The sequence below is a fragment of the Polychytrium aggregatum genome, assembly GCF_025602895.1.
Source record: "Polychytrium aggregatum strain JEL109 chromosome Unknown BJ171scaffold_6, whole genome shotgun sequence".
NCBI classification, from domain to species: Eukaryota; Fungi; Chytridiomycota; class Chytridiomycetes; order Polychytriales; genus Polychytrium; species Polychytrium aggregatum.
In genome coordinates this window covers 176,469-202,295 of record NW_026516208.1, presented here as the reverse complement: position 1 = coordinate 202,295, position 25,827 = coordinate 176,469, and the positions used below count along the sequence as shown (strand labels likewise).

The following is a 25,827-nucleotide window of genomic DNA, read 5'->3' as shown; positions in this document are numbered from 1 at the left end:
CGACTGCGTCCGCTTGTTGCATTCCTGTTCTCTTTGGTGTCCCTGGAGCGTCTGTCGGGAATTCCGATTTGCCTTTGGCGTCTTCAACTCCATTATCTATCCGCCTTCTGTTCTTCTCGGCTCTGCTGCTGCTGCTGCTCCGATACCTTGCTCGTCTGTTTGGCGTGCTTCCCATCCTATTCGTGCCGCTGTTGCCGTTTGTCGTGCTGATTTCGCTCAAAGTTCCCCCTTTTATTTCATCCGTACCTGCTCGACGGCTTTCCTTCTGCAGCGTTCATTGCAGCGCTCTTCTTGCCCACGTCTCGATTCCAGACTCTCGGCAGCCTTCCGGACAAGCGCCCTCCTGTGCCGCCTCGCCTCGCCTCGCCTCGCCACCGCCGTTCCTCGTTCGTCGTCTCTCGTTTCTCGGCCGTCCTCGCTGCTGGTCCTCGCCTGGTCCCACGTCGCCAACGGGGATTTCCTTTTTCTTTGCTCGATCGCTCAAACAGGTAAGCGGGCGAACACAAACACCCTCCTTGCCTGGCGTTTTTGTTTCATGTGTCTGTCTGGCCTCTCCCTCGTTTGGGCCCCCCCGCCCTGGGCATGCTGTTTTTGGGGGAGGAGCGAGGCGAGGAGGCCGCAGCATGGGAAACGGCCTTGGGACATGACCGCAGCACCAGGGTCCGGCCGCGATTCCGCTGCCCATAGACCGATGGGCAGACATGCGGGCCAGACATGATGTGATCGGCGACCTTCGGACAGAGGCAGACCTGGATCAGATAGCCAGATCAGACAGCCAGCGCAGATCCGACAGCAGATCAGATCAGATCCGGCAGCAGACCCAGCACAGCGCATGGCATTGCTGGGCGATCCCATGGCCAGGCACAGTGCCGCGCTCTTGTCGCCAGGCTCATGTTGCCATGAAAGCGCCGGCCATGCTGGGACACACGCCGCGGCGGCGGCCTTGCTGGGGCGCGCCGGTCTGTGTCTGGCCTTGCTGCGGTCTGGCTGCAGTCTCTGTGTCTGTGTCTGTCTGTCTGTCTGTCTGTCTGTCTATATCTGTTATATCTGTTTATATCTGTTTATATCCATCCATCTATCCTCTATCCATCATGTCTGCCTATGCCTGCACATTTCTCTTTCTCGCCGTCGCCCCCAATGCCTCCCCGGTTCAGCACCTCATCGCCCTTAACACACCCCTTAACATCCACCAGTATGTCTGTTCCTGTTGCCTGTGTCCGGCCTTGTCCCGCCCCTCCCTTGCTGTGCCGGCCTTGATGCCGCTGTTCCAACAAGCGCCGCGGCACTCTTCCCGGCCACAGCGCACTTTCCAACACAGCTGCGGCACACACTTGTTCTTTGCACTTGTGCTCCACACTGGCGCTCCACTCTCGCATGTGTCCCTATCGCTTCTCTGCAGCGCCCACCCCGTCCATCCCGTCCACCACACACCCCCCAGCAGCTCGCTCTCTCCCTTGCACCCCGCTCTCGCTCCCCTCTCGCTCCCTTCTCTCCCCCTCTCGCTCCCTTCTCGCTGCCGTCGCACCATCGTTTTTTTTTCTCTGTCCCTGGCTCAGGCGCATGAATGCCCCCGTCTCGTCCTCGCCGTGTCCTCGCCGTGCCCTCGTCCCCGTCTCGCCCCGCTCTCGTTCTCCCTCTTTTTTTCATGGTGTTTCGGGACATGCTCATACGCCGCTAACCCGTCTTCCTGCCCGTCCTTTTCGCCTCCATCGCTCCTGCGTCGCCCTCGACCCCCCCGGCGGCTTCTGCGTCTACCCCCTGCCTTTCCTTGGCCCCTGTCGTCGCGCTGCTCTAGTTTCCTGAAGACCCTCTTCCCGTCGCCTGGCCATCGTCTCGCAGGTTGGTAGAGTGCTTTTCTTGGCCCATCCCCTTCAAAAGCAACCCGCTTCAGCCTTTCCCGTCAGCCTTCCTGCCAGCCTTCCAGACCACCTCCGCCACCCATCATGCACTTCCAACCCCCCCCTTCCGAGCAGATCGATCGGTTCCCCATGACCCAGATCGCCCATCGTCGCACCCCGTCCGGGCTTCGATCACCTGGCACCCATTTCCTCGCCTATCTCCCTTCATGATGCCCTCCATCGAGTTCCGTTGCAGCTTTGGCTGGCCTGTCGCTATGGCCCGCTGCCTCGTCTTGCTGATCACCCCCCAACCGCCGAGATCATTGCTCCATCGTCCTGCCTCTACGCTCCTCGGGGTGCTCTGGCTGGATCTGTCGGTATCTGTGTCCGTCCCAAGCCGGCCGGGGCATGATCTCGACAAGCAAGCCTCGGCGATACCCGTCCTGACCCGCCTTTTGTGTTCCCTCCTGCACAACCAACCCGGCCTCGCGCATGTGCCTGCTGCATACCGCTAACCACACCATGTTTCGTCTCGCATACCCCCCTCCTTTCCTCTCCTCTCCTCTCCTCTCCTCTCCTCTTCTTCCCTTCCCTTCCCTTCCCTTCCCTTCCCTCCATTCCCCATCCATCTGCTCTGGTGGACTGCCCGATCGATTCTGGTGGATCTGTTGTGCCCCATCCCCTCTTCACGTCAACAACCAACCCAACCCAATCCAACCCACCGATAGCCCAAGCCATCAACATGGAACCTCCTCAGCCCCAGTGGTCCGCCTCGATGCCGCCGTACTCGAGAAAGGACACGGCCTCGCCATCGATCCTGCCTTCAGCCGAGGCCCTTGTCGCACTCGCATCGCACTGCGTCTCTCCCTCAAAGAAACCCGCCACCATCAGCACCCATCCGCTGACCATGTCCTTCCAGCCCTCGATGCCCATCAGCCCGACGACCCCGTTCCAATACCAGCGCTCCTCGGCCGTCCCTGTCAGCGGTGACCCCAAAACCGCCATACCCTTTCCCGGCCTAGCTGCCAATCCCGGCATCTCCATCAAGCATGTGTCGCCCTCACCCATCATGCCCACGCCTGCACTCGACGACTTTCCCGAGACCCACTCGCAATCCGAGGCCGCAAGCCCCTCTCCGATCAACAAGATGTCCGGCTCGGGCAAGACCCTGCGACCACCGCCTCAGCGAAAGACCCCCGAGCAGGTTGCCTTCCTCTTGACTGCCTATGAAATCAATCGATACCCAAGCCGGAACGACATCAACACTCTGGCCGGCAAAACCAAGGTAGGCCGGCGCCCGAGCGATCAGCACCGACGCCATGTTACTGTCGGCGCGCTTGCTGCCTTTGCCCTCCCCCATCGTGCGTCCTGCGAGTGGACGGTCTGGGCCGCGGCTCAGGAGGAGGGGGTGAAGCGTGCCTTTGTGGCCTGCCCCAAGAATACCCTTTGGTGGGAGCGCAGGTTGCACGCACTGGCAGGGCATGAGAGCAATCCATGTCGCGGCTGAGAGTGGGCTGACACCCACCATCAGAAGCGCGGGGTGGGCTGTGGTCCGTCTCCTGGATTCTGGCGGCGAGGGCTGGTTGCTATCGTTGCACCTCGGTGCACCTCGGTGGCTTGCTGCTTCCGTTTGCTCTTCAGTGTCGACGGCACGTTATCGATCGGGCGAGACGAGCGAACGGAAGCAGCGCCGATCCTGTGGGTTTCGCACAGCAATGCTTGCGGTGTGGCCCGTCGCCTCCATCACGCCATCGGTGCTTGCCCGGCATCAGCCACCCAGCGCTCCCATCGTATTTGCTCCGATCGGCAACTGATCCTTGTTCTTCTTCCCACCATTCCTGTCCCGCCGCACATCTACGCACCAATGCATCGACGCATCGACATGCACCCGCACAAATCCACATGCACCCGCCACCCCGCCCTCCATGGCCGCAGCTCTCCTCCGATCAAGTCCGGTTCTGGTTCCAGGATGCAAGAACCCGCGAGAAGCGCACCGGCCAGCTCCCCAAGGCACTGCCGCCTCCCAAGGGCAAAGAGTCGTCGCACGAGATATCAGAGCCCCAGCAGAACAATCCGTTCGATCGTGGCAACTCGCCCGTGAGCTCGCGTTCTTCGTCCCGATCGGCCTCGCCCGATCCCCGCCGTGGCCGCGAATATTCCTTCTCTCCGCTGTCGTCTTCGTCCTCTGAGGTCTCGCTGTCACGGCCCCGATCGGCCTCTCGCCATGCCAAGGGCTCCTCGGTCCGATCCGTCTCGCTGTCGTCCGTCTCCTCGTATCACAGCCAAGACGGCGACCTCGGCTCGGCGCAGAAGAGAAAGAAGATGGACTCCAAGGGCCGAAAGCGCCATTCCAAGGCTCACAAGCACAAAAAGTCCGACTATGCCTCCTACAACAAGCAAGAGCCCTACCCAGAGCAGGACCAGCAGCGGCAAAGACGCTCTCCTGTCCGCGAGCTTCCGCCGGCCGTCCATACCCAGGGATCGTTCATATTTGCGGGCTCTTCCAACCTCGACTCCACGTACGATATCCACTGCCGTGCTCAACACTTGCACCACAATCAAACACCCGCCACCATGCTTGCCCCGCCGTGCTCTGCGTCCGTGTCCTCGTCCTCGTCCTCGTCCTCGTCATTGCCCTCGTCCCTCCCCTATCCCCATCAGGCCGGCAACACTGCTGACATGCTTCCTTCTCCTTTCCCCTCTCCCACAACGCTGTCCAGCATGTCGTCCGAGCCCTCAAAGACCTCGGGCATGGACCTCCTCGCCGAGCTCAGCACCGTCATGATGGCTGCTGAAGAGTCGAACTTGAAGAAGCTCGGTGGCTCCGCCATCTCTGCACGGTCGTTCCACCAGGACGTCCGCACCATGTACCAGAACCATCGACAGGCCACCCAACAGGCCACCCAGCAGGCCGCTCAGCAGGCCGCTCAACAAGCCAAGGCCGCCTATTCCCCGCACCACTATACACCTGGCCGAGACGAGTCTAGCCGAGAGTCCCCGCGGCGACAGCCGTCCTACTCGCCGCGATACTACGAACCCTCTGGCCAGGACGACGACCACCAGCCGCCACCCCGCACGCAGACCTACTCTCCCCATACCTACTCTTCGGCTCCGCGTAATACCGATGCTCAGTACGACCCCACCGAGGACCGGGACGTCTGTGCCGCCGCTGACATTCTCGAACGCCAAAGCCGCGGTGCGGTATGGCACAACGACGAGGTCAGCAACCAGCGGCGAGCAGCCCTCTCCTCGGACAACGAGCCCGGCTTGCGCATCGAGCTACAGAGACTGCAAGACGAGCTGGCCGAAACACGCAAGGAACTCCGGACCACACGCGATCGCAACTATATCCTGGAGCGAACCATGATGGAATATGACCAACAGCGCCGCAAGGCCGATGACATGACTGCCAAGGATCATCTTTCCAAGCCCGATGAGCTGGATGGCAAATACTCGGACTGTGTTCCCTCGAACAACACCGATGCCGACTCGCCCTCCAAGATCTCCGTCGGCGATCCGGCACCTGTGCCCAACGTCTCGGGATCGGCTCCGGGAGAGTCCTCGACCGAGCTGTACGAGCGGATCAACCGACTTGAGGAGCAACTGCGGTTGCTGCAGGCCGAGTCCCAGAGCTACAAGGAACAAATGGAGTCCCTCGAGTCCGAGAACAAGAGGCTGCTTGCCGAGAAGCAAACTACGGTGGCTGCGGAAGCGCTGTAAAGGGACGCTTTGCACCATGTCCATCAAGATCCAAGGGCACCTTGGGGCCACTCAGTCCGGAGTTGTACGGCCGGGGAGGGGAGGGGAGAGGCTACAGGTAGCCTCCCTGGATGTGGGTGCGGCTCATGAGCCGTCGCCCACTCGCCCTCGTGGTGTTCCCGCTGCTCCTGATGCCGCTGCTGCTGTGGCTGCTGTCCCGTTGCTGGGATGCTATGCGGCAGCAACGGCGACGGACGACGGCGGGCCGCTCGCTTTGCTTCCCTGATCTGCCACGGCTGTCGATTGGTCTCGTTCCCGACTTGTCTACTATTTATTTCGCTCGGATTGCTTCCTCTCCTTCTCCCACACTCCCCTTTCTTCCTTCCTTTCTTTCTTTCTTTCTTTCTCTCTTTCGTTCTCGTATCGACATCTATCATCCCACGCACAGTTGCGCACTCGAACTCGTCATCGACACCCAGCTTGCCCTCCTCCCTTACCTGATCGGTGCTCCTCGGTTCAACTCTTGCGCTTGCGCCCTCTATCGAACTCCATGCTGCTCGTATCCGTCGTTTGCCTTGCCGTATCCTCCATGCCGTATCCTTCATGCCTTTACTTTCTGTCAGTCCCATGCCGTTCTGCCCTTCGTTTCCTTTGAGTTGCGTTTGCTGGATTGCCATTTGTTCGCTTGGCCCCATTGACTTTGCCTTTCTCCCTTTCTATTCCCCGCATATATCGCCCAAATAGAGCTGGTAGACCACGAAAAACGAACCATGGCCGGGCTGGAGACGACCCGCTGCATCTCGCCAGCACCCGGCACACCGTCCATATCGTCCCGATGTCTCTCATGACCACTCCGCGAGCGATGCCCATGGCTGTTCCGTGCGCATGATGCCCATGGCCGTCCTCGGGATCGCTGTCCTGTCTCGTTCCCGCCATCCCCAGCGAGGCGGTCGTGGACAGCGCTGTCGTTGCTCGTGGGCTGGCATTCGCTCGCCAGCCAACCCCCGTCCATGCAGCGGAGGGATGGGACACCAAGCCCCAGCCGCCTCCCCCTCCCTCCCTCACATCGTCACCCTTGGGCTCGTCTGTTGTTGCTCTTGCACTTTCGTCGTCTCGAGTCCATCCCGTCGCCGACATGAGAGTCCTGCTCGCCACCGTGCTTTCGCTCGTCGGAGCTGCCTGGGGCCTCGCTGTCCAGCAACAGCCCATCAACCTGATCAACGAACCCGCCGATCTCTCTGCCTGGTCTGTCGTCAGCAGCCAGGATCTTCCCGGCTATTCCATCCGCCTAAAGGAGTCGTCTCGACTGTGTGGGTATTCGCCATCGCCGGGGGTCACGATTTGCTTCTCCTTTGCCTTCTCCTTCTCCCAGAATCACATCGCATCGCTCTATGCTCCTCCGGTCAACGAGCAGCTCCAATATCGGCGTCTTTGCTGGCTCTCATCCTCACTCCCGCTCCTTTCGTCTCGCGATCATCTCAGGCGACCCGGACGTCAAGCAGATCCACGGCTATCTCGACATCGAGAACCGCCACCTCTTCTTCTGGTGAGTGGTAAAACGAAACACAATCGGCACATCGCCTGCTGCATCCCCATCATCCGATGCCCAATAGGCAGCAATGCCAAGAACCGGTCGGGTTGGAGGTACTTTGCGGCTGTATGGACTTTGGTCGCTCTTCCAAAACTCCACCCCGCCTGCTCGGCTTTTACAACTGCTCCCTATTCTGCTCTCAGGTTCTTCGAGTCTCGCTCCAGCCCTGCAACTGATCCTGTTACCCTGTGGCTCAATGGCGGACCGTATGTATTCGGGCTGGGCTTGGTGGGCAGAGGCGGTCTGCACCCGTTTCTCGGCTGGGCAATATGGCGAAACGACATTGCCCTGTTCTTGCCTCGCCTGCAGTGTCAATGCATGCATATATATATATATATATATATTTCGATTGCGCTCTCGATTTCGTCCTCATACCTTTGCCGTTACCCTTGCTGCGACCCTTGCTCATGCCCTGGCTTCGCAGTGGATGCTCTTCGATGCTGGGTCTCTTGATGGAGCTTGGCCCCTGCCGAGTGGCTGAAGCCGGCAACACCACCGACATCAACCCGCATTCCTGGAACACCCAGTCCAACGTTCTGTTCCTGGACCAGGTGAGGACTATTTTCGTTGTCTCCCTCCTCCCCATCCACTGACGCGAGTGCATCCGTCCACCTTCTGATCGGGATCTGCAATCCGGCATCCTACCACCACAATCACCAACATCACCATCATCGTTCCAATGGTTTCTCCACCCAGCCTGCAGGTGTCGGACTCTCGTACTACGACAACGGCACCAAGATCCCGCATACCACCCCAACCGCCGCCGCCGACGTCCTGGCCTTCCTCAAGCTCTTCTTTGGCCAGTACGGCGAGTACTCGGAGCTGCCCTTCCACATCTTTGGCGAGTCCTATGGCGGACACTACGTCCCGGCCATTGCCCATGCCATCTGGAAGGACAATGCTGTCGCCGAGCGCAAGATCCCCCTCACCAGTATCGGCATCGGAAATGGACTGACGGACTCGGCCGTGCAATTGTGGGTATTTCCTGCCCCTGTCGTTGCTGGTCCTGCTGCTCCCGGTGTGCTTTGAAGTGCCAGCAAGTGGGTCGTTGTGAGAGAAAGCCGTGGCATGGCCATGCATTTCTTCGTAGCTCCTCATGCAATCCAATCGACACTCCCACGCGCATCGTCTTCTTGCTGCAGCGAACACTACCACACCTACGGATGCAAGAACCCCAAATGTAAGTCGAGACCTCATCCTTGACTGATGTGCCCAGGCTTCCATCATCTTGGAGGAAAGACCGCATCGATAATGCAGGACTATACACCGGCCATTCATAATGCAAGCACTGCTTGTGTGTTGCCCCGATTTGGTGCTATGCTGACCAGCCGCCTTTCCACCGCAACCCACACAGACAAGAACGTGTTCTCGCAAAAGACATGCGATGATCTGGCCCACAAAATTCCCACCTGCAAGGAGCTCATTGACACTTGCCAACAGTGTGTATCGCTCTGCATCGAGAGACGGGAGGCAGGGCTCCGCTGATGCATCTCCCCCTCAGCCAAGACGTCACACGGCGCTCAATGCTCACCAGCCCCGTAATGCGCACTCATCGCCCAGGTGGAGAACTCCATTCACCTGTGTCCCCGCCTCGGTTTATTGCAACGAAGCCGTCATGAAGCCCTTCCAAGAAACCGGGCTGAACGGTAAGCCGCTGCACGATCCCGCGGCGCTCCAACACTGAGCCATGGCAGCACAGCTAGCAACAGGACCTTGAACATCTCTGCTGACTCAACGATCAGCGGTTGTACCTGTCTGTATCTCAGCTTGTTGCTGGAAGCGACCTCACCCTTACATTCACCCTCATCCTGACTCCACCGTATATCGCTGCAAGTCTACGACATCCGCCGAAAATGCGAATCCGGCTCGGACCTTTGCTATCCGATCATCAACGATGTCCAGGCCTACCTCAACACCCCTGAAGTGCGCGCCCAGCTCGGTGTCTCTGACCAGGCCGGCAAGTTCCAGACCTGCAGTAACAATGTCGGACGACAGTTTTCCGTGACGGGTGATTTGTACGTATCACCTCCCCGCGCTCTCTCGTCTCCTCGCCCTTGAGCCTGTTGTCTGTGCATCGCTTTGCTCAGATCGACAGAGGGAGATGGCGCTGCTGGTTCGATGTGCGCGATTGAGTGACTGTTCTATGGCTCGGATACCTCGGCTTTCATCTAGAGAAATCTCCTTTGGCCCACAGCTTGCTGAGCTGCTCGACAACGGTATCAAGGCCCTGATCTATGTCGGTGACGCAGGTAATGGAACAAACCTGCTTACGCAGAGCGAGCGGCATGCTGCATGGGCCTGTTCGCTCGGCATACTGCACGACATGGGTGCCCATAGACCATGATCGGCCGTGCCATGGGCTTTCCTCGCTCTCAATCGACGGAATGCACTGACACACCGCCCATGTGCGACACCTCCACGACTCAGACTTTATCTGCAACTGGATGGGTGTCCGAGCCCTGACCTTGGCGCTCGAGTGGTCGGGATCCAAGGGATTCAACCGAGCCAAGGACCTTCACTGGCTGAGCAGCCAGACCGGAAAGCTTGTCGGAGACTTCCGCACCTACAAGACTCTGACCTACCTGCGCGTTAACAATGCTGGTCATATGGTAATGTCCAAGGAAGAGAGGGGGGGAAGGGAAAGCGATAAGAACATACCAAACCTTGCTCACGCATGCACACACATCTCCCGTAAACCGATGCGCAAATCCACCCTGTCCGCGGGTCGGCCGACCGACCCCATCGATGTATCTGACACCGCTGCTTTCGCAACCAGGTTCCCTATGACCAGCCCAGCAACAGCTTGGAGATGTTCAATCTCTTCATCTCGCCCGACTACGACAGCTTTGTTGCCTCGGCACTCGCTGGTGCTCAGTAGACCAGATTGACAAGTTGGTTCCAAGCCCTCTTGGGGGTTGTGTCGAAAGTGGTGGTTCAGACCGATGCCGTCGATAAGATACAGATTTGCTGTTGTTTTGCAAATGGGGGAGTAAACAGTCGTTGATGGCATCCAAATCTTCCTCGCGCAATGTCGCCAAGGCCTTTGAACACCACAGCCCGCCGAAGGAGACGTGGAGCGGGAAGGGTCATACAGATTGTTCGAGACGGATGGCTCGAGTCGTTTGGTTTGCAGACGCTGTGTGCACACCGTTGGGTCATGCCGGGTGATGGGTGTGTGTGTGTATTCAAGACCCGTGGAAAAGTGACGGCTCTGGCTCTCGGACCAGGGCGTCATATTTCGCTTTGGGTACGCTGTACACGGCGCTGCACAGGGAGCGCATCATCAAGTTCAAGCAATCGAAGCAAAGTCAAACACATCCATGTGCCGACTTGCACGTCAACCAGAGCCATCCAAGAGCAAAAGCAGCAGCAAAACCGAGTGATCAAAGACGATAGCATCATTCAAACGAGATTGAAAATGGGAGGTGACAGAGGCGCGAGCGAGGACAAAGGAGATGTGCAGGAGGCGGAGCGGGAGTGCTGGGAGGTGGAGGGGGAAAGCAAGGTATAGAATAGCCACATTCCCCCGGCCATCTGGGCGAACCAAACAGCTCTTCTCCTCTAGCGAGACGAGCAGCAGCACCAATGCATCAAGTACAAACAGGAGAGGATAATGTCCAGCCCAAGGAAAGAGAGCGGGAGGTGAATACAGAAAGGCAGAGGCGGGGGGTGATGTGAAGGAAGGCAGAGGGAGAAATTGGGAAAGGCGGTACCGGTTTGTACGTCCCCAAAGAGTTGCGAGCCGCGATCCAGGCCCGAGGAGGAAAGGTCCCGCTGAGATTGCCGATGGCGATCATCACTGTTCAGGCAGCTCGCTCTGCGGATTTTCCGAGTCGAGGGGCTCGGAGGTTCGGCGCTGAGCGCCATCGCGACGCTTGGATGATTTGAAGCGGGCCTTGGTGTTCACAAGGCTCTTGAGACGATTCCAGCTGGATTGAGGAGCGTTTGGATGAGCTGAGAGGGGTTCCAGCTCATCGTCGGTTCGGGAATCATCGAGCTGAACCTGTTGAGGCCCTCCTGGAGTGACAACAGTGGGTACGGGGTCGCCCCCGCTCGGCTGCTGCGGCGGTCCGCCAAATCGCAGGAAAGATCGAGTGGAGCGGGGCTGTTCATTTGGCCCAGGTCCAGATCCAGTACTGGCATTGCCGCCCACGGAAGCCAGAAGTCGGGGGCCGCTGGAGCGCCCGCCTGAACGGCGAGGGCCACGCTCTGGACCATACTTGTCTTGCTGATCGTCAGTATCTGCATCGTCGTTGTCAGTATAGTCCTGATAGTCGGTATCGCTTCCGCTGATTGGAGGATACGGAGGATGTCCGAACTCGAGATGGGCAGATGGAGCCAGGGAGGGGCCTGAGGGAGCGCACTCGGGGCTTGATAAGGCTGCAATGGCGCCGGTGTCAAAGTGGCCATCGGGGCGGGGCACGCCGGAATCGGCAGTGCGCTTCTTCTGTCGGCGCTTGAAGAAGGGCTTGTCGCGGACTTCGGAGGGATTTGAAGGCGGCGGGATTAGCTGCGGTATCTCGAGATTCTTACTGCTCTTGCGAATCCGGAACCCCAAATCCAAACTCCGGGCCTTCCTAACCTTGGCCTTGAAGGCCTTTTTGGCAACGGCGGTCGAGCCAACGGAGATGTGATGGTGGTGGCGGCTCGGCGTCGCGGGGCGATCCTCGTCGGTTGGCGCCTTGGTCTCTCGGCTGTTGGTGCGTTTGTGCGACGAGTGCATCAGGAAAGCCTGGAAGTTTGAGAATGTGGAGCTGGGCTGGCGCGGCGAATCAAGATCGGACCAGACTGACTCTCCCGCATACGCCTTTTTGAGCGACCGGCGCATGGCCGGCAGATCGTTCATGATGCCCACATGGCTCGTGCCGCACTCGACAATGGCATACGAGTATCCGTGCGGCATGCGGCTCGCACTCTCGCGCGAAACGACACCGTCGCCGCCGTCGAACTTGCAGGGGCGGCTGATGAAGATTTCCTGCTGGCCGGGGGTGCGCTTGCGGGTCTTGACGCTGGCCTTGAAGCGGGTGGCCGTCGGGAAGCGATCCGATATCATGAGCACAAAATTTGGGTATCGCGACGCCAGCTCTTTCTGGAACCGGAGGGACTCGTGGAACTCCTTGGCCATGCGGAGGGCATCGGACAGGTACGGGCTAATGGCCGTGAATGAATCGGCCTTGCGCACCGTGTGTGCGAGACGGTACTCCCACCACCTGAAGGACAAACATCGATCGAATGGTGAGTCTATGACGATTGCGTACTGCGGACCGCGCATAGTGCGTCTGCATGGCCGAGGAGGTACGGTGCTATGCAATCACCGGAGCAGCGCGAGGACTCACTTGTTTGGGTTGAAGTAGTCGATGATGATGTCGTCGTCCTTGTCGTTGACCAGTCCTCGGCCGTCCTTGGGCAGGAACAAGAAGGAGCTCCGTAGCGAAAAGTGAAGCTCGGCGCTCAGAATCTTCTTGTTGATCATCAGCGGTGCACCGCGGTGAAACGCCCAGAGGATGGGATGGACCCCATGGAAAGGGGTTCCAGCAAATACGCAGCCTCGGAAGAGCTCAGGTCGACGATTCACAGTCGATAGCGTGATCAAACCGCCCATGGAATCTGCAGATTCACGCCAGAATCAGCACACCAATCAAACGATACGAAGGGTCGCTGTCGGATTCCCGGGTGCCAATGGGATATCCAGAGAAGGACAGCTGAGAGAAGCAACAGAGTAGGCGGCCACAACACCGAACCCCAACTTACGTGCAACAACCATGATGGGCTGGCGTCCATTTTTCTCGTATATGTTTTCCATGAATTTCTCGAGTTGCTTGGATGCATACTGGCCCTCTCTTCGCCAATCGTATCTAAGTCGCAGAAGAAGCAAATCGCCCATAGCGAAACGACGGTGAGATGGCTGTCTTGAAGCAGCAGCCAATATACACAGAGGACGATCGGGGATCCGACAGCTTGCGGGAAACTCGTGCTAGAGCGCCACGTCAAAGTCCCGATCACTCACGCAAAGGTGTGCAGACGGAATGTGCCCTTGCTTCGTGATTCCCATCCGCGAAGCTCGCGGAGAAGCTCCACACAGACATTCAACGGGCCAAACCGATCGAGGATGCTATCGTCCCATGAAAGAGTAACAAAGTGCGTTAGCAAAGCTTGAGGCAGTCTGCCAGATTGGCTCCCGGCCCCTTGGCAGTGTAACACACTAAGTGCCATCGCATTGCTCTCTCTAGCCGAGTGGACTGTGTGCCAATGGCGTGCTTCATTCCCCCTTCGACTGCTTGGACGGCCTACCCGCTGGGAACATGAGCATCGTTTTCAACCTCGTCAAAGCTGAGGGGGAGCTTGATACCGGGAGCACCCCAGGACAGAACAGCCTCCATCGTAAGCCACGAGCGATGTTCGGTATGCTTGTTCTTCAGGAACGAGCCGTAGAAGCCGCCGAGGACAATCAAGTCGCCCTTCAAGAAATCGAAAAAGTGGTGATTGATGGGCTCAGGCGAGGTCATGGTGTCGACCTTGAGATGCGTCGGAATCTTGGACGGCCGCGTCCCAGATTTGGGCTCGTCGAAGACTGGCTGTGGGAGATCGAGCGGGGCGACGGTTGGATGGCGCGATGCCCTTGGAGTCGAGTCCGTGGACTCGGGCGACATGGGCACTTCGGGCTGGCCCGATGTCTCTGCTATCGCCGATTGGCCTGCCACCTGGGGAGGTCCTGGTAGCTCGGCGAGCTCTGGGGTACCGGCAGCGGCAGCGGCAGTAGGAGCAGCAGTAAGAGCCAGACCTAGGCCGCCCTCCTCAACAGGAGAGACTGGCATGGACGAGACATCCATGCTCTCGACGCTGTTTCGGGGGATCTTGTAGTGGAACGGGTCGAGACCAAAGATTGACGCAAACGATGGCCACTGCCGCTTGTGAGATAACATGGCATTCAAGTTGGCACCCGATGACTCGGCCGCAAAGACGTTGTTGTGTATATCGTATGGAAAGGTCGCACCAGAGTCGGCGCTTGCGTACGCTGGCTCATCATCTTCATCGTATTCGTCTTCGTCGTGGTCTTCGTCATCGTCTTCGTCATCGTCGTCTTCATCGTCGTCATCGTCGTATTCGGTTTCGCTCTGGGCCTGTCGGGCAAAGGTCGGCGAAAAGCGCGGCTGCATATACGAGCCAAAATCGCTCTGGTATCCCTTTGGATCGGGATCCTCGGAATACTCATCCGATTCGGACGGATCCATGGCCGAGTCAGACGATTGAGAGGAAGATGAGTTGGCGTTGCGAAAGAGGTAGTTGTACATGTTGGCCGGAAAGCGCTCGGTCTTGGCGGACGAGGGAACGGGGTCGGTGGGAGGCGCGGGGGCCTCTGCAAGCCTGGCACCGGAAGAGACTCCACCAGACGATGGAGTGTAGAACGAAGCAAATATGTTGCGGATCCTGCGTTTGGAAGAGGGCTGTTGATCTGACGGGCCGCCCGGTGCTGCTGCTGCTGGCGCAAAGGCAGGATCGACAGCGTCGGCGTAATCGACGGGGCTGGGGCAGTCGGCTGGGTCAGGATTGCTTGGGTTGGCATGCAGAAAGGGCTGGGCCATAGCTTGCCCTGGGCGAATCAGCCCGGGAGGGAACACTACCGGCGAGACCGAGGGTGAGGCTGTCGGCCGGAGTTCTATCGATGATGGGCCCTCGGATTCGGCTGGTAGCTGGGGGTCGGAGAGGGCGGAGCGACCGGCGGAGGCATTGGCAGCCATTATAGGAAGCGGGTGAGCAGGAGGGCTCTGGGACGCAGATGGATCGTGCGCTGGCTCTCGGGGAAGCCAGAGCTCGCAGGCGAGGGTCTGCTCGGGCCGGCTCTGCAGCAAGATGGCTGGGCAAGATGGCTGGGCAAGACGACGACGGAAGGTCTGGATGAGAACGAAGATGCGCTCCAGCAAACTCGGGCGAGCTCGGGGTCAAGCGAGAGCGGGCGAGAGCGAGCGAGAGCAAGCGAGGTGCCGGAACGGCGACAGCCGTGGGAACACGGCGACGGATCGGTGGGTCCAGCGGCGCCACCAAGACCAGACCAGACCAGACCAGACCAGAGATGCCTGGGACAGCGCTGCCCGAGATGGCCCATTGTCTGTGGTGGTTATCGGTAACCAAGGTAGTCCCCTCGTCAGTCTCCGAGTCAAGACACCGCGTCGCCCTCCGGTTTCTGCAGTCGGCCTGCACACAGTGATCATGTTGCACTATGAATTCAGGACCCAGAATAAAGCGACATGCCGGACCCATGCCAGGGTGCCCGCTTCGCTACAGATGGGCTGAATCCACACGCAGGCCCCGTTCATCAGGCGCCAGCATCACGGCGATCCTTCATGCATCAGAACACCAGAGCATCCGCGCAGTCGCCCAGGATCTTCTCGGCGAGCCGGTTCACCTCAGTCTTGGAGAGAGGGTCGTTCTTGATCCCGACGAGCGTGCGATGGATGTCGCGGCATTTGTATCGGTTGAGGTCGCTGCCGTAAATGTCGCAACGCAGGATCATGGCCAGCACCTTCATGTACTCCAGGCGGATCTGTGAATATTGCCGACAATGGGGATCGTGGTTATGGATGTGCGAGTCCCTGGTTAGGTAAAGAAGAAATGACCAGCCAGCCGGTCCAGCGCCGAGAAGAACGGCACAAGTCTCAAGAGGAGCAGCCCAAGCCTCGAGAGGGGCGACATCGATGATGTGGACTAAAGTACTTGCCAGGTCCGATTCTTCGGGAAAGTCGACGATTTCGCGGAGAAGAATATCCACAATCACCTTGATGTCGTTGGTATAGAAAAAGCTCCCTAGCTCCTTGCACGAGAATATCTGGGCCATGAAGCCAATGCAGTCGATCTGCAGCCCAGCCTCATCTGAAATGGGCCGGTTTGAAAGTATGAAGCGTGCAGTCGATCAGATGACAACTATCGGCACCACGGTCGCCAAGCTCGTGTCCGGGAATCTCGGGCGGTTCAGCAATCCACAGATCAGACCAGGCCCAACCGAACCAGAGCAAAGTAAATCGGCACAGAGCGGAGCCAGCATGCCCCCGAAGCTCCACAGTGGCTTACCGCTGCGATTAAAGACGAAGATGACGTTCTGAGAAAAGAGCTGACATCTCTCCAGCCTGGCCTTGAGTAACGACAGAATCGGATTCGGGACGACCTCTCGTGCAGCATTGATTCGCAGGAACTGTCCGTTGACAGCGAGCTGTTGAGCGGAACCACCGACCATCCGGAACAATACGCAGCAGTGCGGGTAAGCGGTCCAAGTCAAGCCGAGAGTACTGCCGCTTCGGTGTCAGCAGATCAGAGCATAGCTGAAAACGGCAAATGGCTGCCCAGATCATTACCAGAAGCTTGATCATGGCATGGTTGCATTCCTCCAGGTGGTCGTAGCCCGTTTCCTCGATCTCGTCGAACAGTGCGTCGAGGAATCTTGTGCTGAACTGGCCTGAAGCACAAGCCGTCCTGGTCAAAAGTATGGCTCGCACGGACTGGCAGACCCCAATAGCGTCTGAAGAGATAGCCTACCGAGATCCGATATCGACAGCTCCTCGATCCTGCAGATCTCCAGCATCAAACTAACGCATACATGAATCAGAATGTAGTCTGGAGTGAGAAGGGAACAGAGAACAGACGACACTGGTAAGGCTGCAAGGCAACAACGGAGGGGGTAGTTTGCGATGATAAAGTCACCGCATCGACAGCCGGCAGGGGGAGCCGGTTAGGATGACCAGCAGAAACAGCCAGCAGGGACGGCTAGCCTGGAAAGCTCCCAGGAAGGGATAGGAGAATATGCTGATTTGGCGAAGGAACCCAGGTAGAGCAGACAGTGGGTTCCATTATCACCCAAACGGTACCTCGTGTCTGCACGGCATCAGCGAGCTTGATCAGATATCCCTCTTCAGAGAGCTTTCGGTAGGCATTGGGCCAGATGTGCCCCAAATGATAGAGGAGCGAATACAGGATCAAGGCCTCCTCACTCGATCCGTTCTCCTGATCAAAGTTCCACCGATATCGAAACGGGGTGAGCTCGGGATCGATCGGGGATGGTGGAGCTGGAAAGTGTGCAGGAATGGGGCATGCCTGATGCAGGGAGAGATAGGACAGGGTCGAAAGGTCTCACTCCCACCTCCAGGTGCTGCTCCAGATATCGCAGCACGGCCAACGGCTCGTCATCAAACATTTTAAAGGCCAGGATCTCGCTGCACAGGATATCCATGTCATGTTTGGAACGAGCGACTGGGAGAGCAAGGCCGAATCTCGTCAGAAGTCGACGTGGTATATCTGATCGCCGCCAAGGCAAAGCCAGAGAGCAACAGCTGATCGACAAGCAGAGTTGCGCCAAGGGATGAAGGCCGGACGACGACATACGGCAGACGACCGTCCTGAGCTGGGCCAGAATAAGCTCGAGCACATCTTCGACGGAGGACTCTTGGGGCTGGTCCGCAAAGATCTGGGTCAGATCTGCGAGTGCGGAAGAGCGAAGGCAGGGATTAGGCGCAGAATATCGATTCTGAGATCTCAAAGGCACCAAAACCCGGATGTGCTTGGATGAGCGACGAATGCTTCAAGGGGGAGCGCCAAGACTCAGCCGCCCCACCTTGCAGAAAGCCCTCGAGCAGCAGGATTCGCTCGTCCTCGGAGTAGGATGAAGACATGGGTTTTATTTGCTGGGCCGTCGCAATCGAGCCGTCCGGACAATGCCCTTTGCAGATAGGCGGGATCGAGGCAGATCGGGGAGAAGCGAGCGAGGGATTTGGGTGGCGATCGGCCATCCTCGTCTGGTCGCACCAGACCAACATCCTCCCCCCATGACGACGGAGGCGAATGTGCATCGGAGAGCCAGAGCAGAAGCAAGAGAGCCAGACCCCAGCATCAGCGACCATGATAGCGCTGGTTATGTAGTGTACGAGATGTATATTTATTCTCTGCCCGCGGGGATCCGTTGCCCCATTGAGGTCAGAACGACATGAACACTAAGCGACCCAGAGGCGGAACACAAGACAAGGCAATACCACTCTCTGCTCCAAGTTACAAGTCACAACATGACCAGAATGATGTGAGTTGTTGACTTGGAGGAAAGACGGGGTATGGCGGTGCATGAATGGTATCGAGGATTGTTGGATGTGGAGGGCGGTGCCGGGCCACCAAAGAACAAAGATATGGAGATGGAGCCAGAGGGAGAAAACCAACAGAAAAAGCTCCAAAGTGTCAGCGGCGGCTGCAGGCCCAAGCAAGGCGAACACGGGCAGCCACCGGTGATACTTTGGTGTCTTTTTCTATGAGTTTGTCGCTGGAGAAGGAAGGAAGCCAAAGAGGCAGAGGATCAAGAGATCGAACGGCATCCTGTGGAACCGAGCAGATCGGATCAGATCAGACGATACGAGACCGGGATTGATCAGAGTGGATCGCAGAGGATTGTAGCAGATCGCGGGGAAAAGGATCGGCGACGAAGCCGAAGCATGAGGATAAGCCGATGGTGAGGAGAGGGGCGGTATTTATAGCCGTTGGGCCTGGCGGACTCGGACAGCCGGCGGGACGTCGCCGCGAGCCATGGTTCCCAGGCCGGTCCCGCTGCGAAGGGATTGGTTGGTGCTGGCGCCGGCCCGCCGGACATGCATGCGGGGATGAAGAGGGACGACGAGAACGGCCAGAGGGGGGAGAGGAGAGGGAGAGGCGCTCTGTTGGTTTGTCGGTGGAGCTGTGTTGGGCGACCACCGAATCGATCGATCGATCGATCAACAGAGCCACAGAGAGCCCATGCTGGGCTGGACGGTACTGCACTGGGAGGCGAGCATCGGTATGGGCAGGATGGCTATGCCTCATGGCCGGGCCAGAACCCGTGTCTCTCGCTCGATTCTCTCTCTTTCCCTCTCGCTCCGTCCGCAGAGGATTTGGATCAACACAGATGTCGGCGGGATGGGCGGTCGCTCTCCGCAGAGCGGAGGAGGCGCGGAAGCGGCGAGCAGCAGAGCGGAAGTCCTGTCCGGGAAGCGTGGGAGAACGGGGCTCCACTGAGGCTGGTCGGTGGTGGTCGAGTCGGCCGAGATCGATGTGCGCCCGATATAGCTCTATGATGTTTGATGGTGTTTGATGGTGTTGGGTTAGTTTTGTTGATAGTTGACTTTGTTGAACGTGAATATTGATTCGGTGCTGTCTAGATTGATATAACGAAAAACGTAACCTATGGTGAACGCCCGTGTAGCCTAATGGATAAGGCGTTGCCCTCCTAAGGCAAAGATTGCGAGTTCGAGTCTCGTCTCGGGTGTTTTCGAATATGCATTTTTGGCACGTGATTGTTTTGCTCCAACCATCCCAAGGTCCGCTGACCGATGCAGCCAGACGATCCGCCGAGCTCGCCCAGACGACATTTGCTCACTCCCATCGACGACGGGTACAGCGAACAAGCAGTGTGACGCTACCCAACCTCTTCCATCAAAGTAATTGCAGGATCCGATCCATCATCAAGACTCGCGAGGATCAGATCGACAACACGCTGTGCTTGATCTCTCTGTGTCAAGAACGGCAACATGACTTTGTTTTGCTCTGTATTGCTGCATATGGCTTGGTTAGCCGCTAGCCACCTTTGTTTCGAGGTGCCCTGTTAGTTGTAAACATCGCCAGTCGACCAATCTTTTCTCTTGGACGGCGCCGTATCCCAATCTCCTCCACGAGCTCTCCGCGCTGCTCGAGTGGTTTCGTTTCGAAACAGTGTATTCAGGATCCATTTCTCGGACTGCATTCGCTTTGGGTCTTCTGGGTGAGCTGCAGGAGTCTGTCCTGCAAGATTGGCCCGTGAATCGAGTCCATGCGTCCACATCGCCATCAAGACGATCTATAGCCACGGCCCTTGCGAATGCTTCTCCACACAAACACAGTAAACATGATCGCAACCATGAATGGCGACCCCCAGTCCAGTACCATCCGCAAACGACCCACAAACCCAACGATGTAGCGCGACAGCGAAAACTGTGAACGGCCGGTCGAGGTTACCACGGCGATCGGGCCCATCTTGATCGGCGTCGTTGTCGTCGTCGTCGTCGTCGTCGTCGAGCTGGATATCTGTTGGAACGAAGCATTGCGAGGCACTCGGCTGGACGACGGTGCCCCGGCTGCTTCTGGGACGCCGCTGAGCCCGGCCTTTGCCAGGGCTCCGTCGTCCGTCCGGACTGGCTCTGGCTTGCTCGACTCGACCTTGGGCGCTGCCGACGGGCGTGGCGATGACGGTGCTCGGCCCTGCTTGGCTGGGGCCGACAGGAGTGCAGACTCTGCTGGCTCCGATACCCTGCCCTTGCCCTTCTCCTGCTTCTTCTCAGCTTCCTTCTGGATCAGGATCTTGTTCAGGGTCTTGATGCTCATGGGCACTGCCTGTGTAGCCACAAAGCTGATCACCGAGGCCGGGATCCAGCCCTTGAGGTTGCCGTCGGCCACTTGAATCACCTTGCACATCTTCTCGCCAACGCTCGGGGGCACGAATCCCCGGGCCATCATCTCGGTCGCATCCACCGGCCCGACAATCTGCCCGGCAATCTGGCAGTGCATCCGGATGATCCCCGCTTGATCCGGGAAGCCGTCGTGTTCGGTCGACTGCGTGACGTTAAGGTACCGTCCGTCACCCAGGTCCTCGACATGAGCCAGCACCAGAGCGTCCCGCGACGAGACTGGCCAAATGCCCTTGGTCGTCATGAACTGGATGCGCGAGTCGGGACCCAAGTTCTCGATGATGCCCGCATCGATGCACATCTCGTCCCATTGACTCCGGACTTGGATGTCTGCGAGCATGTTGAACGCCGTCTCGGTGCTTGCCTGGACGTAGGCGATAACCTTGAAGCAGTTGTCGGCGCGGTTATACTTGTAGACCTCGAGCTGCGGGTGCTCCTTTTGGGTGGCCACCAGCGTCCACAGCTTCGGATCCTCCTGCTCGGCAAACTCCAGGAACAGTCTCTTCATCTCCTGGATCTGCGTCTCGTACTTGGCCGGCAGGCTCATGTTGGCGGGTGTGTCGTTTGGCGGGTGGGCAGGTGGCTCGCGGGATTCGGGCGATTCGGTGTCTTGGGAACGTTGGGTGCTTGCCGGGGGCGAGTCGCTTGAGAGGGTGCAGACGGACGAGGTTTCGGTGGCGTCGCTTGCTGCGGATTGAGCGTCGAGTGGATCCAAAGGCTTCTTGGACTCGGGCTGGGCTGGATGGACGGGATGGACGGGATGGACGGGATGGACTGGACGGGATGGACGGGATGGACGGGATGGACGGGATGGACGGGATGGGCCGGCTTTTGCAAAGACTGAGACGGCGGGGTTTGCCGATGCGGCGCCGAGCGTGGACAGATGGATGCACGAGGAGAAGGGAAACGAGAGCGAGCGGAGGGACAGGGAGGAGCGGATGCGTTAATGTCAAGGACTGCACAGGTGAGTGCGAGCCGGGCAGATGGAGGCTGCGAAATGACGGCGAGAGAACGACAGAAGCAGCCACAGTCGCGGGTCAAGACGATGCACGGCCAAAGGAAAGGCCAAGACAGGGCCAATCAGTTACCTGAGGTTGGAGAGGCGCTGGAGAGGGTGAGACGATATCTGCGACGATCGTTTGGACGGAATCAGCAATCGCTCTGAGTCCCAACATCGCTGCAAGCACCTGGAGGTAGCGGCCGAGGAATGACGCTGAGCCGCTGAGGCCCCGGAGCAGCAAAAGGAAAACCACGAGCCGCCCGACAGACAGGAGGGAGAAAAGCTCGCTCAGCGACAGCTGGCGATAGGTCGAGACGGCTCTGTCTCGGGGCTCGGCCGAGGCATTCGAATTCATGGCTGTTGCGCCGCGGCGGATCCGCACAGAGCACCGGGCGATAGGAAGCTGCAAGAAGCTGGCCGGATGATGGAAAGAAAAGAGCCAAGGGAGCGGCCAAGGGAGGGGCAAGGGAAGGACCAAGAGAAGAGCCAAAGAGAGAGGATGCAGGGGTCGCTCAGGCGACCGAGGGATGTTCTGAAATCAACCGGGGCAGAGGGGGAATTCGCAGCCCAGCCGATTCCGAGACAGCAGCGACTCGGCAACTCACACTTACCGAGGTCGTTGGTCGGCAGGGACGTTGCGCTTATATTCGGCCGGCGTCGACCGCTCTCCGCAGATATATTCTTGCTGTCTTCGCCAGACCACCGCCTTCCTCCCCGCCTTGGCCTGGGCGGCAGCCCGCAGGCATGTGATTCTGGCAGCCAATATTCACATGGTCGCTGGGTCATGGGCGGCGGCCAGAGCCAGAGCTGGCTTGTGATGCAGTCTCGGCATGAAGGAGCCGCGAGGTCATGAGCAGGGTCTTGTGAGAGCGAGGCCGGATCGCAGACAAGCGATCGCAGACAAGCTGCTGTCGAGCACACCGCCAGGGGGCAGAGCCCAGCACGGCTGCACCACACTCAGCAGAGGATGCCTCCAGTTTCAACGATGGGCCACCCCATTCTTTGGCTGAACCGGAGGCAGACAGACGGCTATATTCGCTTGGTCGGGACATCGATCCCGATTCACCCAACTGATCTGATCTGATGGATCGACATGATCTAACTGGCAGCATTGGATAGGATTGGCTCCATATCGGGACCAGGCGCTCGGACACACTACTTGCCAAGGTGCTGCAGAAAGCCGAGCGACGCACGGGTAACCTGGCGGAAGTTGTGCTGGAGAGCGATGGGCCGTTGCCGGAGGCATCGCAGAGCATCGCGGATTAGGATGGCGGATCAGCATGGCAGATCGACAGAATGCCACCCTGTCAGCGCGGCGTAACGAGGCGAGACCGTGGGCAGTAAGCGTTCATCCAATATCACCCATTGTCGTTCATCGGGGTCGCGGCCGCCGTCATCCACTTCCAAGATCGTTGCTCACCTCGAATCCGTCGACACCGCCATAGTAAGGCTGCCGGCCAAAGCAAATTAATGTCAGTGCCACGGCGAGGCAGAATCGGCCCGCATACACAGCGATCGCCGAAGCATCTCATCTGCGATTGCTGTTGAGCCATCACAGGCAAACCATCCTAACCACGGGGCAGCCACAGGGCAGCCACGCGGATCGTTGCGACGACCGACATTTTGCACATTTCTGTGTGGCGACGGCAGTGCTTACATCCTCGATGATCCGCTCACCCTCGGGATCATATTCACCAAACAGCTGGACCTTGGCCTTGGACGACGCTGGTTTGATGCTCATCAGGTTGGAGAGGTTGGACTTGCGGATGCGACGGATCGTGGGGGGGGGGTGAGCGATTCGCAATTCCAAGTATCCTCCGTTCTAGAAACAGCCAAGTGTCGCTCCAGAAGCCGTTGGATGCATTCAAGCCCGAATACTGCTGTACAAATCGCAAGTGACGTCCTTACATCGTCCATACAGAGAAGATAATCGTACTTGGCAAAGTCGCTGACGCTCACTGGAAACAGAATCTGGTCAGAGTTGCTGTGGCCGCTGGTTCCGAGGGGCAGGGCGAGACTCGATGGAGCAACACGAATTCTGCTGCCACTGTTCGGATGGCAAACCAAATGCCAAGTGTGGGGACTAAGCGACGATACCTTGCTGGCCACGGTGGTTGATGGAGACTCCGTGGGCTTTGCACTAGGATCAATTCCAGCGCAAGGGTTGTCAGTAATGGCACAACGAGGGGCGATCTATCACCAACAGCCACATTGTGCTGCGGTTATCGAGCCACAGATCAACTTACAACTTGGATCGTTCGAGAGTCAGGGTAGTCTCCGACCTATTGCCAGTTTGGCCGACCACAGCCTCATTAGCCGACCACGATGGACAACATCGCTGCATGTCTCTACCAAAGCCACAATGCCGCTCTCCGCCACATCCGCAGCGGCGAGTCTGCTGTATTTGATACAAACATGATAGCCCGCTGTTCCTGCGCTATCGATGTGGAACTCGGCGCTCAAGCCCTTCTGTTTGACGGTGTGGCGGAAGACTGCCTCGGCTGGAGGCAGACCAGCCCAGATGAAAGTAAACAGCCATGTTAGCTAACGAGATTCGATGTGTCTGGCTCCCTGCCAGATCAGTGCATGCGTCGGATGCCAGCGCAAAATGTACCCATCGGGCTTCTGCAGATGTTGCCGAGACACACAAACAACACCGAGATCCTATCGCTGGTTGTGCTCATCTCGATAGTCAGGGGAGTTGGCAGGAATTCAAGACCAAGAACACGCCAGGTTTGTCTCGAGGAAACCGGCGTGCATTTTTTGCAGCAGCAGCAATCGACTGTCACGTGGATTGTGCTTGCCATGGTCGCTGACGAGCGAGTCAAATGCACCCGTTGTCTGCTGCGGAGCGAATAGGAAACGCTGTATTTGTGGGATCCGGTCCAGAGTGTGCTGGGACTACCAAAAAATATAAAATAAACGCTGTTGCGCTGGCGGTAGCGGCGGTGGTCGGGAGAAAGGCGACGCTGAGAGAATAGACAAGTGGGTGGATGCAAGGTAAGAAGGCGAAGATCAAGCCCGCCGGGTTGATGGGCAGGCAGACCGGGAATAGGGCGGCATGGTGGGGCGGCGGGATGCGGGTTGCGGGATGCGGGTTGCGGGATGCGGGTTGCGGGTTGCGGGTTGCGGGTTGCGGGTTGCGGGTTGCGGGTTGCGGGTTGCGGGTTGCGGGTTGCGGGTTGCGGGTTGCGGGTTGCGGGTTGCGGGTCGAGGAGGGTGTGGATAGTGGACGCTCAGGTCCATGACTGAGAGTGGTCAGCGAGGCTCCAGGAAACGCTTCGCTTGGATTCCGTTGGATTTTTTGCTACTTTGTGTTTCCAGTGCCCCGGGGTTTCGGCGGGTTTCCAGTTTCCTAGGGGGCTCGGGTCCGGTTTTGCACTCCCTCGGTCGGCGAGCGAGTGGCTCAGGCCACGCCAGCAGCGGGCTGGTCCAGAAGGGCAGCACTTTCGAACTTGGCAGTCAGGAGATCAAGACCCTCGGGTTCGCTCGACACGGGCGAGGCAACTTGTGCTGCTGGCCGGGGGTGGGCTTCTGATGAAGCTGAGGACGACGACGGCGACATGACGATCCCAGGCCGAGCAGCCATATTCGAGAGCATGCCTCTGGACCGCAGCACCGAGCTGGCGACGGAGCTGTACGAGCCATGCGGCGCGTGTCTCGCTGAGGTGGCAATTGTCGGAGATGTTGCACTGTGTGGCTCACGCGACGAACGAGACTTGGACAGCACGTCTTCTGCTGAACGGGTCGAGTGTTCGGTCGAATCGCTCATCGAGTCCGATCCTGTGCTCGAAGTCCCGCCGCCCTCGGTCCGGCGGCTCTGGGAGATCGAGTGAGTTGGGATGTGCGAGCTGCTTCGGTGGATCAGAGGCTGGGTGGGCTTTCGCGCCGGCGAGAGTCCCGAGACGCTCATGGGAATCTTGACTGTGCGCACGTTCCGCGGATGCACGCGACGTTTCGGGGTTGTGGATGCCTGCGAGGCCGGCTTGGGCAGTGCGCGGAACATGGAGTGCTCTACCGTGTGGGTGAATGGCGAGATGGTGTGGTGCGAGTTCATGAGATTGGCCAAGTGGGCAGCAACTTCGTTGTCACTGGGCTGGAGCACAATGTGCGAGGGAAGCACGACGGGATCCTCGTTGGCCGGTGCGTAGTAGCTCGAGGCGCCGCCAATCGAGAATGTCTCGGACATGGAGTCGTCCAAGCCAAAGTGGCGATCTGAGGAGTAGTGCGACTCGAGATCGTAGGCTTGTGCACGCC

General features: G+C 58.6%; 6 protein-coding genes and 1 non-coding gene across 7 annotated transcripts; 3 read left to right on the top strand and 4 right to left on the bottom strand.

The window, feature by feature from the left end:
* Nucleotides 1–2,580: 2,580 nt before the first annotated feature.
* On the top strand, nucleotides 2,581–5,558 carry BJ171DRAFT_578266 (uncharacterized protein; the record flags this gene model as incomplete). Its single annotated transcript, XM_053113871.1, has 3 exons — nucleotides 2,581–3,123; nucleotides 3,774–4,357; nucleotides 4,559–5,558. 3 exons carry the CDS (start codon nucleotides 2,581–2,583, stop codon nucleotides 5,556–5,558), a joined length of 2,127 nt encoding a protein of 708 aa, XP_052969878.1.
* Nucleotides 5,559–6,389: 831 nt separating this feature from the next.
* Nucleotides 6,390–10,143, top strand: BJ171DRAFT_491508 (Alpha/Beta hydrolase protein). The gene is made up of 12 exons (XM_053109736.1): nucleotides 6,390–6,847; nucleotides 7,020–7,083; nucleotides 7,272–7,334; nucleotides 7,553–7,679; nucleotides 7,825–8,102; nucleotides 8,271–8,308; nucleotides 8,483–8,567; nucleotides 8,689–8,774; nucleotides 8,963–9,143; nucleotides 9,301–9,377; nucleotides 9,556–9,737; nucleotides 9,905–10,143. Exons 1-12 carry the CDS (start codon nucleotides 6,673–6,675, stop codon nucleotides 10,004–10,006), a joined length of 1,458 nt encoding a protein of 485 aa, XP_052969877.1. The 5' UTR covers nucleotides 6,390–6,672; the 3' UTR covers nucleotides 10,007–10,143.
* A 638-nt stretch (nucleotides 10,144–10,781) lies between these two features.
* On the bottom strand, nucleotides 10,782–14,999 carry BJ171DRAFT_255374 (uncharacterized protein). Its single transcript, XM_053106725.1, has 5 exons — nucleotides 13,420–14,999; nucleotides 13,136–13,240; nucleotides 12,880–12,983; nucleotides 12,465–12,735; nucleotides 10,782–12,338 (listed from the first exon to the last, which is right to left on the bottom strand). Exons 1-5 carry the CDS (start codon nucleotides 14,865–14,867, stop codon nucleotides 10,925–10,927), a joined length of 3,342 nt encoding a protein of 1,113 aa, XP_052969876.1. The 5' UTR covers nucleotides 14,868–14,999; the 3' UTR covers nucleotides 10,782–10,924.
* A 308-nt stretch (nucleotides 15,000–15,307) lies between these two features.
* Nucleotides 15,308–18,017, bottom strand: BJ171DRAFT_491501 (uncharacterized protein; the record flags this gene model as incomplete). The annotated part of the gene is made up of 9 exons (XM_053109735.1): nucleotides 15,308–15,670; nucleotides 15,845–15,996; nucleotides 16,195–16,333; nucleotides 16,476–16,576; nucleotides 16,657–16,734; nucleotides 16,986–17,121; nucleotides 17,258–17,367; nucleotides 17,500–17,592; nucleotides 17,729–18,017. The coding sequence occupies 9 exons, from the start codon at nucleotides 18,012–18,014 to the stop codon at nucleotides 15,476–15,478; spliced, it is 1,290 nt and encodes a 429-aa protein (XP_052969875.1). The 3' UTR covers nucleotides 15,308–15,475.
* Nucleotides 18,018–19,323: 1,306 nt separating this feature from the next.
* BJ171DRAFT_t69 lies at nucleotides 19,324–19,396 on the top strand. The gene has a single exon. It is a non-coding gene; the product is annotated as a tRNA-Arg (tRNA).
* Nucleotides 19,397–19,824: 428 nt separating this feature from the next.
* Nucleotides 19,825–21,596, bottom strand: BJ171DRAFT_491497 (uncharacterized protein). Its single transcript, XM_053109734.1, has one exon. The coding sequence runs from the start codon at nucleotides 21,115–21,117 to the stop codon at nucleotides 19,954–19,956; it is 1,164 nt and encodes a 387-aa protein (XP_052969874.1). The 5' UTR covers nucleotides 21,118–21,596; the 3' UTR covers nucleotides 19,825–19,953.
* A 1,129-nt stretch (nucleotides 21,597–22,725) lies between these two features.
* Nucleotides 22,726–24,254, bottom strand: BJ171DRAFT_578261 (phosphotyrosine protein phosphatase I superfamily; the record flags this gene model as incomplete). Its single annotated transcript, XM_053113870.1, has 8 exons — nucleotides 22,726–22,785; nucleotides 22,991–23,020; nucleotides 23,228–23,329; nucleotides 23,479–23,528; nucleotides 23,668–23,710; nucleotides 23,817–23,852; nucleotides 23,986–24,071; nucleotides 24,185–24,254. 8 exons carry the CDS (start codon nucleotides 24,252–24,254, stop codon nucleotides 22,726–22,728), a joined length of 477 nt encoding a protein of 158 aa, XP_052969873.1.
* Nucleotides 24,255–25,827: the final 1,573 nt, after the last annotated feature.

Excerpts from the sequence above, each read along its gene's own strand:
- BJ171DRAFT_491508 (XM_053109736.1), top strand. The coding sequence starts at position 6,673 with ATGAGAGTCCTGCTCGCCACCGTGCTTTCGCTCGTCGGAGCTGCCTGG. Across the intron at positions 6,848-7,019 it reads AAAGGAGTCGTCTCGACTGT|GCGACCCGGACGTCAAGCAG; the intron begins GTGGGTATTCGC and ends CGATCATCTCAG. Across the intron at positions 8,309-8,482 it reads CGGATGCAAGAACCCCAAAT|ACAAGAACGTGTTCTCGCAA; the intron begins GTAAGTCGAGAC and ends CAACCCACACAG.
- BJ171DRAFT_255374 (XM_053106725.1), bottom strand. The coding sequence starts at position 14,867 with ATGGCTGCCAATGCCTCCGCCGGTCGCTCCGCCCTCTCCGACCCCCAG. Across the intron at positions 13,241-13,419 it reads GATGCTCATGTTCCCAGCGG|CATCCTCGATCGGTTTGGCC; the intron begins GTAGGCCGTCCA and ends ATGGGACGATAG. Across the intron at positions 12,736-12,879 it reads GCCCATCATGGTTGTTGCAC|ATTCCATGGGCGGTTTGATC; the intron begins GTAAGTTGGGGT and ends GTGAATCTGCAG.
- BJ171DRAFT_491497 (XM_053109734.1), bottom strand. The coding sequence starts at position 21,117 with ATGAGCCTGCCGGCCAAGTACGAGACGCAGATCCAGGAGATGAAGAGA.